This window comes from Pseudonaja textilis, chromosome Z, assembly GCF_049901715.1.
Source record: "Pseudonaja textilis isolate UNSWEBS1 chromosome Z, rPseTex1.2, whole genome shotgun sequence".
NCBI lineage: Eukaryota > Metazoa > Chordata > Lepidosauria > Squamata > Elapidae > Pseudonaja > Pseudonaja textilis.
Genome location: NC_142008.1, coordinates 28,239,227 through 28,259,961, shown reverse-complemented (window position 1 = coordinate 28,259,961; position 20,735 = coordinate 28,239,227). Strand labels below are relative to the sequence as shown.

Sequence of the window (20,735 nt, the reverse complement as noted above, 5' to 3'; positions counted from 1 at the left end):
ATATTTCTCACAATGGAGGATATAACTAGTAGAGTCCCACAGGTTCTATCCGAGGAATGATGCCTTTAAAAATATTTATATATGTTTTATAACATATTTATAAAATAATTGAATGTAACTTGTAGAATAGTGAAGTTGGTCAAAACACCAAATTGTTCAGAGTGATGTAAAAACCTTAATGAATTGCAAAGAACTCAATAATAATATCTACAGATTAGAAAAATGGATGTCAAAATAGTAGCTGCCATTCTACAGGAGCAAATACTATGAAGTGATAAACATTGATGCCAAGGAACCTAACTATTCATGCAAACTGATGGGAATAGAGCTAGCAGTAACATGATATGTTAAAGAGATCTGTGAGTAATGAAAAACAGTTAGATGAAGATATTAACCCAGTGTCCAACCACAGTGGGGGGAAAAAACAGCATATTAAAAATACTTTTAAAAAATTGTAATGAAAACAGAGATTATAATTTCAAAATGCCCTAATATCAATCAATGATACGACATTTGGAATATTGTAAGTGATAGCCTTAATCAGTTTTTGTTTGGATGTTTCCACTGATATTTTTACAAGTAATATTTTATAATCAGTAACAGTTTCTAATTTATCTGTTCCTACAGCAGACTACAACTAATGAGAGATATTGTGCAAAATGCATGGAACAGGAGTGTTCCTCCTAATTTCTTCTTCTTTTTTGACCCTGCTCTTAATTATGGATATCTCAATTAACAAAGAAATAGTGATGCAATAATTTTGTAGCACGCACCAAAAAAAACCATAAGTATGTCATAAGTTTGAGTAAATAACTATCAATTATATCAAATTGTTGTGGAGGCTTTTTCAATTTTAAGTACTTATTTGCTTGGTTGCTTCAACTTTTAAGATAGCAAAAAAACTGTGAATTCTGTTTCTAATTTGGAAAGCCTGACAGCTATTTGAAGGTTTTGTGTTAGTCTAAAACAGGCACAGTCACAATATACATTTTTCAAATTCTAACAGTCAATACTATTTTGCTTTAAAAAGGTTGTCATCATTTGGAAGAGGTATTTCTCAACATGATTTATGAGATTCAAATGAACTTCCACTCCGCTAACTTATTAAGTTATACATTTTTTCTGAGAATAATTTATCTTAACTTTGTTACCAGGCAACTTCATTGGCAGACATAGGAGAGATTTATTTTTGTGGGCTGGTCCATCCTTTGTGTTTGCCAAGAGGCACATCCAGTCTGCCTGAAATCCAGAAGTGATCCACATTTTGCTACCATTTATCACATAATCATCGCCTTTTCTTACAGCTTTGGTCTTGATATCTGTGCACAAGGGGGAAAAGTGATATGGAATGTGAAGAGTCCAACTGTATGATGGTGCTAAATGAGTAATCTTTATGAATGGTCTTTAAAGCTCCAGGCGTCATAGTGCCACAATGGTCCTGTAATTCAGATTGGAGTGCTTGGCAATTGGCTCCCACTTATGAAATTGCAGTGTTCTATGGTCATGTGATTGCAATCTCTGCCGACTTCCCACATGCATTTGACAACTGGCTGGCACTTGACAGCTGGCACTTGGAAATGGCTCACATTTACCACAGAGGCAGCATCATGTGACCATGTGATTGCCATTTCCACAAGCAAAGTCAAAATGGAAGCTAGCCGGAAAGATCATAGGTTCCTTTAAAGATTCCCCTCTCATTCCCAGTCTTCCTTTGATCCCTCTGCACCACCCACCAATCACCCTATCAGTTCTCACACCCTGCTGTGCCATCCACTCTCCACCTTCTTGCATTTGTGTGCAGCTTGTGTCTCAACTCCCAAGCTCTCTCCTAGTTTCCCCCATGTTGCGTATCAGCCTGCCCCAGGCTTCTCAGGGCTTCCCTCATGAGCCTGCATTCCATACTTTACTGCAGCAGGCTGTCCGGCACTCCTTCCTGTGACTCCTGCCACTTCCCAGTTAGCAATAGCAATTAGACATATATACTGCTTTATAGCCTTGCCTGTGGTTTACAGAGTCAACATGTTGCCCCTGACAATCTGGGTTCTCATTTTATCCACCTGAGAAGGATGGAAGACTTCCTGAGTTGGTGACACTCAAACTGCTGGCTGTCAGCAGTCAGCAGAATGAGCCTGCAATACTGTATTCTAACCACTGCACCACCACAGCTCATGGTAATCCAAGTTAGTTGACAGCAACCAGGAATGCTGGGATTGTTGTCACTTGATGCGTTGCGGGTCCCAGTGCCGGGATGAATCAGCTGACGACCTGCACCCAGGCAGACTGTCTGGGCGGGCTCCTCTTGATGGCAAAGATGACAGCGACACAAAGGTTTCTTTTTGTGAGAGGAAGCCCAGATAGTACTATGCACCTCTCTTTTATTGTGCAGCAAGCGGGGGGGTTAGGTTACACATGAGGTTAGACAGGAATAGGGAATATTGCCATATATGGCTAATCCTTATGCTATAGCCAACTCAGGTTTTACATGTTGCTGTTCCTATAGTGTTGCCCTATATGTGTATTGGGTTTTCTGAGTACGTGACTTCCTACTGATGTGTCATGATATTGCAACATCTCCTCTGTTTTTTATTATTTTGAGGCCACTCTGTTCTTTATGCTGCAGGATCTAGTCCTCTTCCGAGTCCAAGTCCTGCCGGCATATTAGAATCAGGGCCGTCTCCTTTCTGGGTATTCATCTTCGTTCTCCTCCGAGTCCGAAGTGAATGCCAGTAAGACCTTTTTTCTGCTGGAGTGTTGATCTCGGACCTTATTTTTACAAGCATGTTTATGTTGGTAATCTCAGTATCAATAATGGCCAGTCGTTTTTTTTTTTTTGAGGAATTGCATTATTTTCCCAAATACACAAGGGCCCATGGCACACAGCAATAGGAGCAATATTAATGGTCCGGCAATTGAAGAAAGAAGTGTTGTGAGCCATGGGGAGAAATTAAACATATTATGATACCAAGTGTTACCTGCTTCCCTTTCCTTTTTGGGTATTTCCAACCGCTCTTTTAGTTTATCTAATGAATCTTAAGACACAGCCAACAATCATTGGTAATTGCAGGGTTGCTGGCATTGAGGAGGAGGTAACTAGAGTTTATTAACCGTAGCAAAGGTTGGGGAACTGTATGGCCTGGACGATATTCTACCAGGGATATGTTTCTATTGGGACCTACTTGGATAGCGGGCCGCTCAATGATGAGTTTTATAGTAAAGGTATTGCCATAGTCGTACCCATCAGCATAAATCCGGATTCCCCAGGTAAGACCCGCCTCCCACCGTGTAGTCAGCCTTTTCCCTCCCACTGAAAACAGAATATACATGGGATTACATGGAGTCCATATGCCCCCTGAGGGGCAATCAGCTTGATGCCAAGAACCATTTTGAAAGGCAAAGATATAATCGTCTTTGATCGGTGGCGACCAGGAGATAGAACCAGTGGAGAGACATGACCAAGCGGCACAGAAGGCGTCTGCGGGGCCTCCGCAAACGCGAATGTTCTCGCGAGTCTGCTTATGTCCAGGGCAAATATAAAATCGATAGCAATGGACGAATCCCGGAGAAGGTGTGGGTGTCTCAGTCGTGCTGGTGTAGATTGAGGGGGTTTACAGGCAATGTTTGTAGGAAAAAGGAAGAAAATAATGCAGTGAAGAAGAGGAGGCAGTTATTCATCATGGAGCTTCAGCCAGTGGAGATCCAGAGGGTCTGTGTTGGGTTGTGGCTGATCAGGTGGGGAGGTGTGGCAAGGGCGCACACAGCGACCAGGAAACCAGAGAACTTTTTCAGGTAACTGAATTGCAGCGTAGCCTCGCCCCCAGGTGATAAGTTCAGCAGGACCCTTCCAAGCTGGATCTGGGAGTTGCCAGTAATAGACAAGTGGTCTTGCAGTGGGGAGAGAGGGTTTAGTGAAATGACGAGACACAGCAGATGAGGGAGGGTTTCCAGTGAAGTTAAGGAAATTAAGAGTATACAAACAGACATTTAACAGATTTTGCAGTGTCGGGAGGTTGGGGGCTAATCCCTTTTGACCCCGTGTACCGATCAAGGGCTTGTTTAAGCGTTTGGTTTGCCCTTTCTACAATAGCTTGCCCTTGGCTATTGAAAGGATTCCAAATTTGTGGTTAATGGACCAATGATGGCAAAACTCCGAAAAAGCAGAGCTTGTGTAGGCAGGTCCATTATCTGTTTTTAGTATTTTTGGACATCCCAACACTGAAAAGGTTCGAATACAGTGGTTGATTACCTGTTTTGCATTTCGCCCCTTTGGGGCGTGGCCAATATGAATCCTGAATAAGTATCAATGGTAACATGAAGATATTTCCATGGGGCAAAAGGAGGGTATTGAGTAACATCCATTTGCCACGTATCACATGCCTGAAGTCCCCTGGGGTTAACCCCTTGAGGATAGCTTTCGCTTGGAGACTGCATGTGGGGCATTGTTGGATGATAGCAATTGCTTCAGCCATGGTAATGCCAAATTGTTTGACCAGAGCCTTTTTATTTTGGTGAAAATAAGCATGACTTTCTCCTGCTGTTAAGGGGGCAGGTTGTGTTTGAGCAGCAAAAACCTATTGGCAAGCAGTATCAGCTCTGACATTTCCCTCGGAGAGGTAACCCGGGAGGTGCTAAAAGGGAAGTCTCCATGGAGGGGGAAAGATAAGAGCCATATATGTGAAATACTACTTGAGTGACATACAAGCTGTCAGAGATAAGATTGATTGGAATGTGAGGAAATTTTTCCAAGGCTAAGATGACGGCCACTAGTTCTGCTTTTTGGGCTGAGGTCTGAAGAGTTGTACGACAGGAATGCCATACTTAGAAGCAGCAGTTTTTAATTCCTTTAGCAAAGCCCACTCCAATGGAGTATAATGAGGGACAGGATTACCCCCAGCAGCGGGGGTTTGAAGAATCATAGGGAAACAAGAAAGATCATCTGCAGATAGCTTTCCTTCCGCCAAAGCCGATTGAAAGGCATTACGGACAGGAGGATCTGTCACCGTGGAGGAAGGAGGCAACAGAGAAGAGTCAAGGGTTGTGGGGGAGTAGGGTGGAGGTGCCGAGGCAGCAACAGGACAGAGTTCAGCAGAAGGTGGGTCTGAGGAAGACTGGATAGAATCATTGGGAAAGAGAATATTAAGGGCAGCCATAATGGCACGCCAAGAACAAATAATCTAAGGCGGAGCCCTAGGTGGTTCATGCATCCATTTCCCCATCCGTTCCCAAGAGGAACGTTTAAGAGTGCCTTCCGCGGCATACGCGGGGCAGTGTTGTTGAACATAACTCAAAAAATCATTCAAATACTTTTTTGATAGAGGATATACATTTGTGCCGTTAGCCTTTTGCAAATAATTTGCCTTCTTCACTAAAGAGAGAAGTTCAACCCTATGCTTAAGCTGAACTTGAGAAAGTGAGGAGCCCATACTTACTATGCGCGAGCCTATTCCAGGTGCGTAGTACAGAAGTGAAGGAAGCGCATTCCTAGACAAGAATCACGCTTTGTCGGGGATGTATCGTTGAGACGATCACGTCGGGGTCACCAGTTGATGCGTTGCGGGTCCCATTGCCGGGATGAATCAGCTGACGACCTGCACCCAGGCAGACTGTCTGGGCGGGCTCCTCTTGATGGCAAAGATGACAGCGACACAAAGGTTTCTTTTTGTGAGAGGAAGCCCAGATAGTACTATGCACCTCTCTTTTATTGTGCAGCAAGCGGGGGGGGGGGGTTAGGTTACACATGAGGTTAGACAGGAATAGGGAATATTGCCATATATGGCTAATCCTTATGCTATAGCCAACTCAGGTTTTACATGTTGCTGTTCCTATAGTGTCGCCCTATATGTGTATTGGGTTTTCTGAGTACGTGACTTCCTACTGATGTGTCATGATATTGCAACAGTCACTAAGCAATGAAATCATATGACTGCATGCTTTATGACAGCAATGCTCATCTATAACATCCCTAATTCAATTGCTGTCTTAACACATGTATTTTATATATATTGGAAATTATGGATTTAACCTTTAATGTGAACCCGATTCTTCTACAATGTTCCAATCCCAAACTAGGCTGAATGTTAACTAATTAAGTAAATAAGCTTGTAGATAAATAAAAATAAGGAGTGTAATCTTTTATTTTATACCCTTCTGAATCACTTGAAAATACCTATTGGCCTTTACTGCTAACTGAAATCTATAATCCTTATAGATTCTTTTTTTGCATAAAACAGAAAAAGATGAGCTTACAGTTTATAGATTTGATAATTAGACAGGATATTATAAAAATAGGAGTCACATGGAAACCTTAGATTATCAAATAAAGAATCTTGTTCTCTAAAAGTTGTAAAACAACAATAAAGAAATTGTAGCATCCCCGGAGTCACATTTTCAAAATTCTGACTCTTGGCAATTGAGTGATACTTATGATGGTTGCAATGTCAGAGCAGAGGGGACAACGATAGTTATATCATCACTTTTTGTGACCTTCTAAGAAGCCAAGTCAGTGGAGAAGCCAGATTCACTTAACAATTGCAGTGATAGGAACTGTGGCAAAGATTGTAAAATGGGGCAAAACTCATTTAACAATTGTCTCCCTTAGAAACAGAAATTTTGGGGTCAGTTGTGGTTGTAAGTTGAGGACTACCTGCAATTTATTCTTGTGTTTAATTTATTAAACATTAATATATGCTAGTCTCTCTCTCTCCCTCCCTCCCTTTTTACTATTTTTTCTTATACATAAGTGTTTTCCAGAGGCATTTCTACTTCTTTTAATATATAATATTTTTAATACACAGTATGATCTTAGTTTTTTTAGCCAGAGCATCTTATGAACATAGAAACATTTGAAATGATCTGATATCAATTCAGGGCAATTGGTCAGTTCAATTTAATAGTTCTTTTGCCTGATCCAACTTCTTTTAAACCCTTTAATCCAATCCCATGCTTTCTTTCTCCCTACTGCCCTATTTTCATTCACTAAACATTGTGTTTTATGCAGACAATTAGCATTATATTTAAGCCACCTTAGATTTTCACTGCTTCACAAAGAAACAAAGACATTAGTTCTGAAGTTCCACAAATATTTAAGGGAACTGTGGTCCATAAAGAAAGAGGAAAGTGTTATCTTAAATGTTTGATTTGAATAGTTGTCAAGGTGGAAATGATACACCCTATAAATTACTAAGATGAGGGATGTATAGGAAGAAAAAGTAAATTTGGCCTTATTAAAATATTTTAATAGCATATTGTAATTTTCCTAATTATTTAAGCTAGTGGAGAGGAGAGGAATTTCCATAGAAAAGAATATCTGTATTTGAACTATGATTGAATTATGAAGTCCTTGATGCTCTCTGAGTTTGGTTGTTTCCTTGCAGATGTTTTGTTACAAGACTAGATACAACTTCACTGAATTGTCCGTATTTGTCTAATAACAAAACATCTGTAACCTCAGACAGCACTAAGGACTCCATACGAAAAAAGTTAATTATAACACACAAATTCAATCAAACTGTAAAAATAACAATGATTCTTTTTCCTCCATTTGTTTTAACAGGGCTTTCACAAAGCATTTTCTCCTAGTTGCTGTTGATCAATGGAGATCTAAGAACATTTTCTTTAACCCTCTGAATCAGTACTTTAATTTCACTTCTAGCAATTGTTTTGTAATAGATTTACAGAGCAACAAGGATCTCTATTTCAATCCTGAGCTACAAATATTATCCATTATTAGTATGGTTATTATTGCAAAACAAAACAAAAGGTGTGGGGAAGGAGAAGGGACATCATCTATGTATTCTTGAATTATTTAGAAGAATAGCAAAATGTACATGGGATAAGATATTAATGGAGCTTAGCATGATTGGGTGTGGTTTATAGGTATGAGTTTTTAACTGAGACCTTGACATTGCCCTCCCTCTCTCCCTCCCTCCCTTTTTCTAATTTAATAGTTGTATTATGGTTTTATTCTTGTTCAAGAATAAAGAACTTATTCTTATTCTAGAGCTTAATGTGCTACATAAATAGCCTAATAAATTTGTACAATAGTCAATAATCATTTGTAAATAGGTTACAAATGTTATATGAATGATTTATACTTACTTGCAGCATCTGAACCTGCCTCAGATTCACTTATTCCTAGGCAAGCCACAATGTCTCCAGCTATTGTTGGAGCAAGAAATTCTTTCTTCAGCTCATCTGAACCAAATCTGAAATGATGACAACACTTTTTCCATTGCCCTTTTGTTTAATTTCTGAAAGCAAGATCTACTACAATCTACTACTACATCCTTTTTTATTTGGCAGCAAAAGCTAGCGAGACAAATGATCAAATGTCAACAGTTTCTAAGAAACTGTTCAATAATCAGATGTTTAGGGCAAGAACATTTCTCTATTACTGCTGTTTGTATAAGCAAAACAAAGACACCACAAACAAAAACCCATGTTTTTGGTCCAACATTTTGAAGAAGACAGATTGGGGAAAGTCTGTGGAGATTTCTGTCATCCAGGTGATGGCTGTACCAAAGGTGCTTCTCCCACCACCACCTTCTCCCCCACCCCCCCAAAACGCTGAAGAAGCTTCTTGGATGAGAAGCAAAATATCTTTAAAGAAAAATAAAGTCCAGTTGCCTCCTGAAAAAGCACCTTTGGGACAGATTGTAGAATGTTTAAATTGTACCTATATAGAATGTTCATAACTGAATCCCAGTTTTCCTCTTTCTATGTATAGTAGATACTGTAGAAAATAGATCTTATCTGCTTAAAATTGGGGTGATTCTTTGCTTGCTCCTCTTTTTGTTTGGGCCTTGTCTTACATGACATTTTTCATCCTAAATATAACACATTTCTCTCAAGAAAAAGATGAACTGACCATGAAGTTATTCTAGAAACTGAGCATTTACCTATTCTTCAGCATGGAACTCCCAAATCCTAGCATTGCATCTTCCAGTGATAACATCATTGCAAAATTTCTTTCTTTTTTTTTAAACAAGTTTTATTCAATTTTTCCAAAACAAAGGAAAAAAAAAGCTCTTTTCAGTGTACAACATAATTCCAGTTCACCACTTCTACATGCAAATATGACAATAATTATATATTCATTTTCTACATTCAACTTCCTATCTTTTAATTTTACATAAGAAAAGGAACAAATAAATTAATCCTGTTCACTGATCATTACTTTCATTCTAAACATCTATCTCAGTTCATTTCAATTCATTTCAAATATATTTCTTAAACATTAATGTTTGTTTTAAGAGTGACCTTTTCCAATATACTCTTTTCTCATTTAAATCACTAATAATTCCCATATCTTCATACTTATTACCTTTTAATTCTTTTGTCAGATTTGCAATTCCATCGCATATTCTTTCCATAGATTCTACATTAATACAAGCTTTTACACACAAGATAGAACATAAATTTCCCCTCCCCTTTTACTAATTTGGGAGTGTCACTTCAGTGGTTTAGATATACCTTAATTCCTTCATCTTAATTCCCAATAAACATTTATTTTAATTAGTTATTATAATAATCATTCCCTAAAAAAGAACTACATAACATTATACTTTTCAGTCAGAGTCTACAGTATATTTTCCCCCCTTACTTCCATAGAGTTTTATTTATAATACCAAAAAAGATAGACAAAAAGAAACAATCCATTTAACTAGTCCTGGTCACGGATATTAATCTCATTTTTAAACATCCTTACAATTCATTTCAATTATTTCAGTATATATATAATAAACATTAACCTTTCTTGTAACAATAAATATAAGAACATACATTCATCTACTAAAAAATATCAGTGCCCCTCCCTCCTCTCAATGGTCTATATTCCCCTATTTTCTAGATAATTTGTAATTGCAAATACATTCTTATTACTCCTTATATCAGTGCGGAATCCCCTTTCTTAATTCATTAACCATTATCCCTATGCATTCTAAATAAACATTTTTTCCCATTATTTTACAATTCCCATATTTCTTTCCTGTTCCTGTTCCTCATTACCTCTCTTTCCTTTTATTTTTCCAATTCTTTTCTCCCTCTGATTCGTGTCCCTCTCCCTCTTTGTATCTTCCTTCCCCCTTTTACTTTTCTGTTGTTTCTTTCTGTCTTTCTTGTTTTTACAGGTATTGCCCTTTTTAGTTACTCTCTTGAATCTCCTATTTTTAACCCCCTTTCTTTTCCGTCTTCTTTGTGGTGTTCTTTGTGTTGATTGTCTATTTAAGATGGCTTCTTCTTGAACTAACTCCTCCTTCTCTGAGGTTTCTTCTTCATGTTCTTCAATTGCCATTTCCATAGCTTTTAACATAGAGCCAAGTGGTTCACCTCTTGCATGTAGTAGTTCTTTCATATTTTTAAGTTTCATTTTTACTTCCCGCAGAGATATGATCGTTACATACTCTTATATCTTATAGTCTTTAAAATCCAAAATCAACTTCTCTTTTTGTTTTTTCTTCTTCAGGCTTTCTAGATTCACAATTATTCCAACACTGGGTTTATACCAAAGTCACCAATTAGTCCAACAATCCATCTTTTGTTCCTTTTTCTTTTATTCTAGTTCAACTTTCACTTTCTAGGGTACTTGTTTTATTGTTTCAATATTTCATTTCATTGTATCAAGTCAGATTCATACAGAAACAGGAACTTTTTTTTTCTTTTTCAGTTTAAATTTTTGCCACAAGATGACACTCTCCATTATACAAAGTCCGCACTCCGCACCACCACCACCCAGCACCCCGTTTTATTGTTCAGGGCTTTCTGAGCTCAATATTGCAAAACAATCAAGTTTCCAATTTGTATATTTTCCTCCTCTTTTTAATACTCTTAAGTCCAGCTTTAATTTATGCCTGTTTGTTGCCAATATATTTTAATTCAACTTATTCAAATATATTGTTCCAGATTCTTCCTTTCCCAGTTCAAAGCCCAATTCAGCTGTCAAAATTATTTTCTCTTTTTTTCCCCCTTCCCTTTATAATTCTGCCACTTTCTTTTTCTTTCTTAAAGATTCTTATAACATCAATTCCGGGGTACCTTTTATTTAGTTGTTGTGCCAAATTGTTCTGATTCTTACGATGTCCACCTCTTTCTTCACTCCTGCACAAATCTTAATCCAGCTAAGTCCTCCTCTTCAGGGTGGCCGCTCGGTCATCTTTATGGGGGGATTGCTAAGTCCAGGGGGGGGAGATGCGGCTTCCCTTGACCTAGCTGGCAGCTTTCCCTTACTCCACTGCCCCTCCAAGGCAGCATCAGTCCCTAATCACAATGACTGGGGCTCTCCAACGAAAAAGCACGGACCAAAGCTGCAGACAGTCACGATCCCTGGTACGTCAGTGAGGAGGGCTTAACCCGGAAGTGCCTTTTTTCAAATGCTCTGTTTTTGTTTCTGGGTTGTTGTTTTGTTTGTTTGTTTTAGTTTCTACCACCAACACCATTTAACCTTAAAACTAATTCTTAATTATATTGTTCTTTAATTTTAAAAAAACTGGTTAAGACAGGATAGACAACCAGCATTGTTTTGAGAAATGAACAGGTAGACTTCATTGATACAGGTAGTCCTTGATTTATGACTATTTGTTCAGTGACCATTCAAAGTCATAATGGTGTTAAACAAAGGTTTGCTGTTGTAGCATTCCTGCAAGTCATGTGATCAAAATTTAGGTGCTTGGCAGCCCACATAGACTTATAACCACAGGGATGCTGCAACTCCAAGATATCTCCTCCTTCCCATCTATGTCCTTTTGACCTCCTGTGCTCTGCTTCTTCAGAGGGTCTTCCTGTCCTCTTACTCCCTGCTGACAGGGCAGGTCTAGCTTGGCTGCTGGTCTAAGGCAGGCGGGCAGGCGAGAGGGAGGGAGGGAGGAAGAAAAGAAAGAAAGAAAGAAAGAAAGGAAGGAAGGAAGGAAGGAAGGAAGGAAGGAAGGAAGGAAGGAAGGAAGGAAGGGAAAAAGTAGCCCCTGAGTCGCAGTGCCCCATACTTGTGGGCTCAGACTGCCTACGTGTTGCAAAAAAGAAAACAAACAAGGGAAAATACCGTATTTCCCCATGTATAAGCACCCCCTTTGTATAAGCCACCCCCCCAATTTTTGGACTGTGAAGTTTTGAAAAAAATATTTTATTAGAGAAACAAGTTATGAAGAAAGAAAATTTACAAAGAAACAAAATTCAAGATTCATAATAATCACTCATACACTCATCATCACTATCTGCTCCATCACATTCCACGTCTTCTTCAATATTATTGGCATCTAATTTAGCTAACATTTCTTCTTCCTCTGTGTCATCTTCATCGTCATCTTCATATATCAAATGATCTTCTGAACCATCAAGAGAATTAGATATTCCACATTTTTAAAGGCTTTGACAATGATCTCGATCTTCACACTGTCCCAAGCCTTCTTTACCCACTTCGAAACTTCTCCAATTGATGGTTTCTTCAGTCGACCAGTTTTGGTAAGATTGTCTCCTGCTGTCGTCGTCATGTAGTGGTTCCATTCTTCTCGTAGTGCCACCTTAAAAGCTTTATTAATGGAAACATCAAGGGGCTGAAGCTGACAAGTCAGGCCACCTGGAATAACCGCAAGTTGGGTTTCATAGTCTCGGCAATCTTCTTAACATCCTCAGTCAAGTGTCCCTGAAGGAATCGAAGACAAGCAAAGCGGTTTCTTAAGCAGAGCTCCTGGTCGGCATCCAAATATCTTCTTGAACCAAATTTGCATACCATCAGTATCCATCCAGCCTTTCTCATGCATGTGAAGAAGTATTCCGTTGTGAATTTTTTCTTTAGGGAAAGTCTTCCTCTTAAAAATCAACATTGGATTTAGCTTGGTTCCATCAGCAGCACAACCCAAGGCGACAGTGTATCTGTTCTTCTCATTTCCAGTTGTCTTTATGGAAACTGTCTTGGCACCTTTCAGATCGACTGTTCTGTTGCTCGGACAGTCAAATGTGACTGGAGTTTCATCCATATTATAAATTTGAGAAACATCGTAATTCCAGTGCTTTCTAAGGTTGATGATGAACTTATGAAACTCCACTATTTTTGCTTCATAATCTTCAGGCATTCTTTGAGCAAGTCTGGTGCGAGTCCTCATTGACAGCTTCTCTCTCTTCATGAAGCGATAACACCACTTTGCTGAACCAGTAAAGTTTTCAACTTCTTTTTCTCTTGCTATTCTTTTGGCTTCTTGCAAAATCATCTTGGTTGTAATAACTACACCATGTTGACGTTGCTCAACTATCCATGTCTTCAATTCCTTCTCCAAATGTGGCCACTTGGCAGACTTTCCACGACATGCCTTTTGCATCCTTGGCATTTTTCGAAGTTTCTCTTCCTGATTTCTCCATCTGATGATTGCCCTCCGATCTGGTGGAGGTCCAAATTCCCGCTCAGCTGCATGATTACCAAATTCTTTGGCAAACTTAATGACTTTTAACTTAAAGCTTGCAGTGTAGGCTTGTCTCTTCATTTTTCAGCCATTTTAGAATTTCAAAATAACACAGTAATGAATACTGTGTACAATCTTGCAAGTCGCACGAAAAAAAACGACGGTGCTGCAACACCGTCTGCCCCGCGATCGCCGGCAGGTCAACTGGACGGTCACCGCCAAGCCCGGGCGGCGTCCGTACGGGTGGCGACAGATGAAAAAGCTTCAGATGAAAGTCGTCCGCGACGTCTAGATCTACAACTTCGGTCATGACGTCGAAAGCGGTGCGGGCGACGCTTGCAATCTACGCATCGGAACGAGAGTACGGTAGGAACGAAGCATTCAGGCCGATTCAGGCCGATCATCACTTACAATTTTTACAAAAAAGTATAGCATACTGCTGGAAAACCAGTTCATTCCTACTTTATTATTTTATGCATTTTTCATGTATAAAAAGTGTACCTGCTTTGTATATGCCACCCCCCTACTTTTTGGGCTTGAAAATTTTGGAAAAAAGGGGTGGCTTATACATGGGGAAATACGGTAAACAACTGAGAACAGGGCTGTCTTAACAGCATTATGGACCCCAGGCAAAGCAGTGTACTGGGGCCCCTATGATAACTATTCACAGGAATAAAAATGTAAATGGTTTATCTAATTAAACATATATTTATTTTATTGGCACTTCCAACAAAATTTTTAATAAAATAACACTGATTAATTTAAAAAATGCAGTAAAATGTAATAAATATATTGCTGTATTTATATGATACAAGATGCATTGGAGAGTTAACATACACAGATTAGTGTGGGGCCCCTATGCTTGTGGGGCCCACAGGCAAGTGACCATCAGGCCCATGTGTTAAGACAGCCCTGACTGAGAACACACCAAAACATCCCTTTGCAAACAACTCCTGGGGAATGGAGGGAGGATAGATGGGTGGGAAAGCAGGAGGCCTTACCCAACTGCCTTACCCTATTGAGGTTGAGGGTGGTGACAGATTAAGCCTAGATTCGGCTGCAGTGGGTCCTCGGCAACGACCAACAAAATTCACTTAATGACAGAAACAGGGATTGCTGGGGTTGCTAAGCAATACATAACTCACTTTACAACCACACAGCTTAGCAACCAAAATCCAGCCCTAATTGTGGTCATAAGTTGAAGACTACCTGTACAAGGCCTGAGTAAACAGTATGATGAAAACTCCACTTAATACTACGTTGAGAAATAAGAAGTGATTTCAACTTATTTAGACTTGGAGATCAAATTTCTGTATTTGATTCTGTAACTAAAATGGTGTACAGTCTTTTGTGTGTGCAACTTTGAGTTGCAAACTGTGTGTATGCTTAATGACACAGTTTGCATGAAACAGCTATTGGAAGCTTAAGTCACCATGGGGGTAGGGGGAATTTGATTTTTGTTGTTCTTATATTGTATTTGTATCCATGTAAGCTGCCCAGAGTCACTGAGAGGTTATCTCCCAGGATATATCTATTACATAAGGAAGTTATAGCTTTAGTCTGGTAAGATTTTGTCTATTAAGTGTAATCAAATATAAAGATCTAGGTTCATTTGGATCTTACTGTGCTCTTTGGGCTTGGTCCTGTCAGAATTTGAAGACTATTAGAATGAGTATTGATGCACTTGAACTTTAGTGTTGAAGAAGATGCCTTGAGAAACATCATGGACAGCCAAGAAAACAAACAAATAAATCATAGAACAAATCAATCCAGAGTTCCCATTCTAAGCACAAATTACTGGGCATCGACTTGATGGCACATAATAAATCAGCCAAATCTCTTTAGCTCACAGATTGGCATGGTTAGAATATTAAAGGCTGTTAGGAATATAAGTCACCTAACAGGTATTTGGGTTAGAAATATATAAACCAGGATAGACATTTTAATACTGTCTCTTTAAGGGAATGCAAGAGCATGCAATTGGGTGTGGTTTCTTAAACAGCCATAAGATGGAGCCAGAAACCTGGGTTGTTTTAGTCTGAGTCTCAGAAGAGAGTGAATCTCTATTTCCTTTTGTTGGAAGAGGATTTATGTTCGTGACAGTGTAGGTGCACACATACATCTTACACGTAAACTGTTTAGAGCATGTCTTCTGAAAGGTGGAGATATGTTAGCTCATTTAAACTTAAACTTCATGAGAAGAACTTTTCAAGAGCTACATGAAAAGGAACTGATATTTTCAGAGCTGCATCAAGTTTACATCATTCTTTCCTCATTGGATGAAAGTTATGATGATTATGTATCTTCACTAGAAGTCCTGCCCAGAGATAAACTGACATTGACTGACATAACCGGAAGGTTGCTGGAAGAAGCAAGAAGACGCTGGATAGGGACCAACTGAGGAAGGAACAACCACAAGAAGATAATTTGTCTCCAACTGCCTATACTGTTAGGAAATGTTTCTCTTGTGGGGCTAGGGGACATATAGCTAGATTCTGTAAGAAGGGAAAACAACAGAATGCTAGTAAACACCAGAAGACTAAGAAGAATGTTAGCAATTAAACTGTAAACCATGATTTGTGAGTTGTTGATAGGGGAGCATCACAATGCATTTCTAAAGATAGAAAGAGGTTTGTAAAGATGTCCATGAGTAAGCAACATGTATCATTGGCAAATGGATGGAAGATTTAATGCATCAGGTGAAGGTACTGCATATTGTTCTTGTATAAACGAACATTTAACTATGTTATATGTACCTAAACTGAAATTTAATTTGCTATCAGTAAGGGCTTTGGTTAATATTGGTTATGTAGTAACCTTTTGGGGAGATAAATGTATACTAGAGAAAGAGGGTAAAAGTGTTACTGCTAATTTAAAGGATGATTTATATGTGATACATGATGACCAGTTGAAGATGGCTAACTCAGTTTATAACAATGTTAAGCCACATGATGAATATATACATTTACTGCATAAACGTCTAGAACACATTAATTTCAAAATGCTCAAACAAACTGTTGAATTGTCAGAGGGAGTAAAATTGAAACCCTGTAGCAAGTATTTAAATTGTAATGCTTGTAGCCAGGAGAAGAGCAAGGTTACTCCTGCAAACAGACTAAATGGGTTTAAGACCAAAGAACCTTTAGAGGTTGTGTTTGCTGACATAATTGGTCCTAAGAAACCAAGTTTAGGAGGTGCCTGTTATATTTTGAGTATTATGGACTCACAATACGGTTTCTGCTATCTTATGAAAAACAAAACAGAAACATTCCAACATTTCTTTAACTGGCTAAGGTTTGCAGAAAGAAAAATGAAAAGTAAAGTAATTACATTAGTAACTGATAATGGGACTGAGTTTCTTAACAAGAGATTCCAAACTATGTTGAAATTGGCTGGTGTCGAGCATAAATGTTCTGCACCTTACAGACCACAACATAACTTGTCTGTAGAACGAAGAGGGCAAACATTACAAGCCATGGCTTGCACTATGTTATCTGACTCAGGTTTACCTGAAACACTGTGGGGTGAGGCCATAATGTGTAGTAACCATGTTCTAAACAATGTAGTTAATACAACACCTGGAGAATTGCCATTCACTTGTTGGCATGGCAGAAAGCCAAATTTAAGTTACCTACACTCATTTGGAGCTCCAGCATGGGTGCATATTCCCTCACAAGTAAGACTGAAAGGGCAACATAGAGCTAAGAAGTTATTTTTTGTGGGTTATGAGGCCAACCATAGATCATTTAGATTCTGGAATCAAGGCACAGCTCATGTTTATTGTAGTGCTAATGCAACATTTCTTGAGCACATTGGGTGGGATAAACTGGAACAGGAATCCAGCAATGATATTATTATTGACACCCAAATAGTCCCTAAAGATGATATCAGTAAACAACAAATAGCCATTAAAGAGGAAGAACAGGAGGAAGTAGTAGAACAGGCACAGGAGGAAGTAGAAGAACAGGAGCAGGTGGCACAAGAAAGTCCACCAGTAAGCCCTGTATTACCAAGACGTTCAACCCAAGTAACATGACCACCTGATAGATATCAGGCTAGTGTTGTATGCCAAGTGAATACAGTCCCAAGTAATTATAATGAACTGAAACTGTATCCTGCTAAGGATCAGTCTGCTTGGCAGAAAGCAATGGGTAAGGAACTGGAATCATTAAAAAAGTTGGAGGTATATAAAAATGTTTAGTTACTACCAGGTAAACATGCCATAGGATGTAAATGGATATATAAGCTAAAGACAGGTGTAGATGGGACTGTTACTCATAAAGCCAGGTTAGTAGCACAAGGGTTCAATCAGACAGCAAATGACTATGATGAGGTGTTTGCACCTAGTCTGAAGGCTACTACATTAAGGGCAGCATTAGTGTGGGCAGCTAAGGAGAAATACATTGTAAATCATTTAGATGTAGAGACGGCTTATCTGCCTGCACCATTGCAACACACTATATATTTAAAGAAACCTTTAGGTATCAAAAAGGATAATACAACTGATTGCTGGAGATTGAAAAAGAGTCTTATAGCTTAAAGCAATCAGGATATGAGTGGAACCAATGTATAGTTAAAGAAGTAACTAAATAGGTTTTGTAGCTGGCATGGCTGATCCATGTTTTTTTAAAAGAGAAAATAATGGTGTAATTTAATTATTGCTATTATTTACTGATGACATAGCATTAATCACCAAAATTGAACAAGAAGCTACTAAAATAATCTCACAGTTAGAGAGGAAATTTAACATAAAACAGTTAGGAGAAATCAAACAATATCTTGGTTTAAAGATAGATAGAACCAAGGGAGGATACAAGATCTCATGGGCAGATAAAATTAACCAATTACTAAAAAGTTATAAAATGGAACTTTGTAAGCCGGCTAAAGCACCAATGAGCCAGGAGTTTAGCTATAGTGATGTTCAAAGTCCTGTTTTTGATAAGAACATTTATCAGTCCTTGATTGGTAGTTTATCTTATCTCAGTAAATGGTCAAGGCCAGATATTTCATACAGTGTTAAACAATTAGCGAGATTTAATGCTGAGCCAACTAAAAGGCACTGGCAAGCTGCTAAACATGTGTTAAGATATCTGAAACAGACAATGCATTATGCATTGTATTTGGAGCCAAAAGATGAACTGAATTTGACTGCATATGCTGATGCAAGTTTTGCTACAGACATAAACACACAAAAATCTACATCGGGAATTGTAGTATTATTGGGAAAAGCGTTGATTGGATGGAGGCCTATTAGACAGAAACATCTAAGTTTGTCAACAATGGAGGCTGAATTCTCATGTTTGTCTTTACTATGTACAGATTTAGTTTTGTATAAACAATTAATGATTGATATGGGAATTGATGTAACAGATTCTATTGTTGTTTATGAAGACAACCAATCAGCAATACAGATGGCTTCAAATATTGCTGTTAAGACAAGAACGAAACACACAGATTTAAGATATTTAAATGTGAGACAATGTGTGCAAAGTAAAATGATTAAGCTAGAATACTGTATGTCAGAAAACAATATAGCAGATCATTTTACAAAGGCCCAAGGCTCTATAAAACATAAAGCTTTCTGTGAAGATTATGGACTTAGAATGTAAGGTTGTATATATTGTCTTCCCGAAAGGGGAGAGTGTTAGGAATATAAGTCATCTAACAGCTATTTGGGTTAGAAATATATAAACTAGGATAGACATTTTAATACTCTTTAAGGGAATGCAAGAGCATGCAATTGGGTGTGGTTTCTCAAACAGCCATAAAATGGAGCCAGAAACCTGGGTTGTTTTAGTCTGAGTCTCTTCTGAGTGAATCTCTGAGTGAATCTCTGTTTCCTTTTGTTGGAAAGTATTGCCCTTCCTCCATTTCTTCTAATTGACTGATATTCATGGATTTGATGGAAGTCTGATACTGAACTGTTTTTGACACTGGAATTTGTTTTTGGATTATCCCTGGATTGAAAACTGACTGATTTAACATGTGAATGACTTTGCACTGCCTATTTTGAACTTTGCTTAAACCTTTATTGAAAATAAAACCCTACATTTACTGTACAGTGTATCTGTGTGCTGTATGTGTATTATTCAAACACTACTCTCAAATACATCTCCCTGTATGCGCTCATTCTCCTAACGGGGAATTACCTCAACAAAGGCTACTATGGCCACACTTGGGTTAAAAAAATCTAATGGTGAATAAAATACTGGCACTTTTGGCTATTATTTATATATTTAGAAATTATTTATTTATATAGCTACCCAATTCAAACATGAGTCTAAATAGTGTCCAAAATCATAAAACAAAAATAGAAAGAAAAATTAGTATTATTGAATAGGAAACCGTTTGATTCACATATAAGCTATATCAAAGTATAGTTAATTTAGCTAAGGGGCTGTCCTACAGGAGTTGGCAAATGGAACATTTTTGTCATATTCAACTTCTTACATAGTTTAGACAAAACTTACTTACTTTACTTACTTAATTCCTCCCTCTCTCCCTCCCGTCCTCCCTCCCTCTCAAATAGTCCTAAAGTTACCATGGGACTGGAATTTCTATCACAGAGTGATAATGGTCATAAAATGCAACAGTAACCTTGAAAACATATATATACAAAGCTGAATGCTATATATATATATATGGCATTCAGCTTTGTTGTGCTCAGTTCGTATTTCTCATCATTGTAGTTGTGCTTTTGTTGTAGCAAGCTTTGAGGCATCATCTGCCATCATCGTTCTGTATTGTGTCTGTCTGTTGACACAGAGATGGACACAATACAGAAGCCTGATGATGGCAGATGAGATTCTGCCGAAACGTTGCTACAACTTTAAAAGCACAACTACAATGATGTGGGAAAATACCCGAACAAAGCTGAATACCATACATACATATGTACATACATATGTATGTACGTATGTATGTAATAAACAGTAAAACCAATACCAGAAAAAATGGCCCATAGCTACATTTCCATGGAAAAATATTACAGAGCAGAGCAGCTAAATTTGGAACATCCCAGCAATCCATTGGTTTATAAGTACAGTTTTTAAAGTACCACTTTTACCAAGCAGACCAAACATAATAATAAAAAAGGTTCAAATCTGTTAGAAGCTCATTAACCTGTGCAATGAAGCAGTGTCAACTACTAGGCATGAATATCTGAGTATCCTACCTGGAAATGCTAAAGATGGAACTGAGAGCTTTTGAATGCACAGCATCTGTTCTTTCACTGAATCATGTCTTTATTCCAAAGTAGAAAAGTGCATAGGTTCTCAGATGATCTTTCATAGAATACATTATTGGTAAAGGATCACTGCACTCATGATTTATTTGTGGATTATCATAACCTTG

The 20,735-nt window shown here is 38.3% G+C and overlaps 1 protein-coding gene across 1 annotated transcript in view; it reads right to left on the bottom strand.

Moving 5' to 3' along the window:
• Positions 1-20,735, bottom strand: part of LOC113440049 (putative acyl-CoA dehydrogenase 6) — a 65,882-nt gene that overhangs the window by 13,854 nt on the left and 31,293 nt on the right. The window contains exons 4-5 of the mRNA XM_087916289.1: positions 8,095-8,201; positions 1,152-1,319 (exon numbers count right to left, since the gene is read on the bottom strand). Of these exons, the coding sequence (XP_087772415.1) occupies positions 1,152-1,319; positions 8,095-8,201 (275 nt within the window). The remainder of the gene's footprint in view (positions 1-1,151; positions 1,320-8,094; positions 8,202-20,735) is intronic.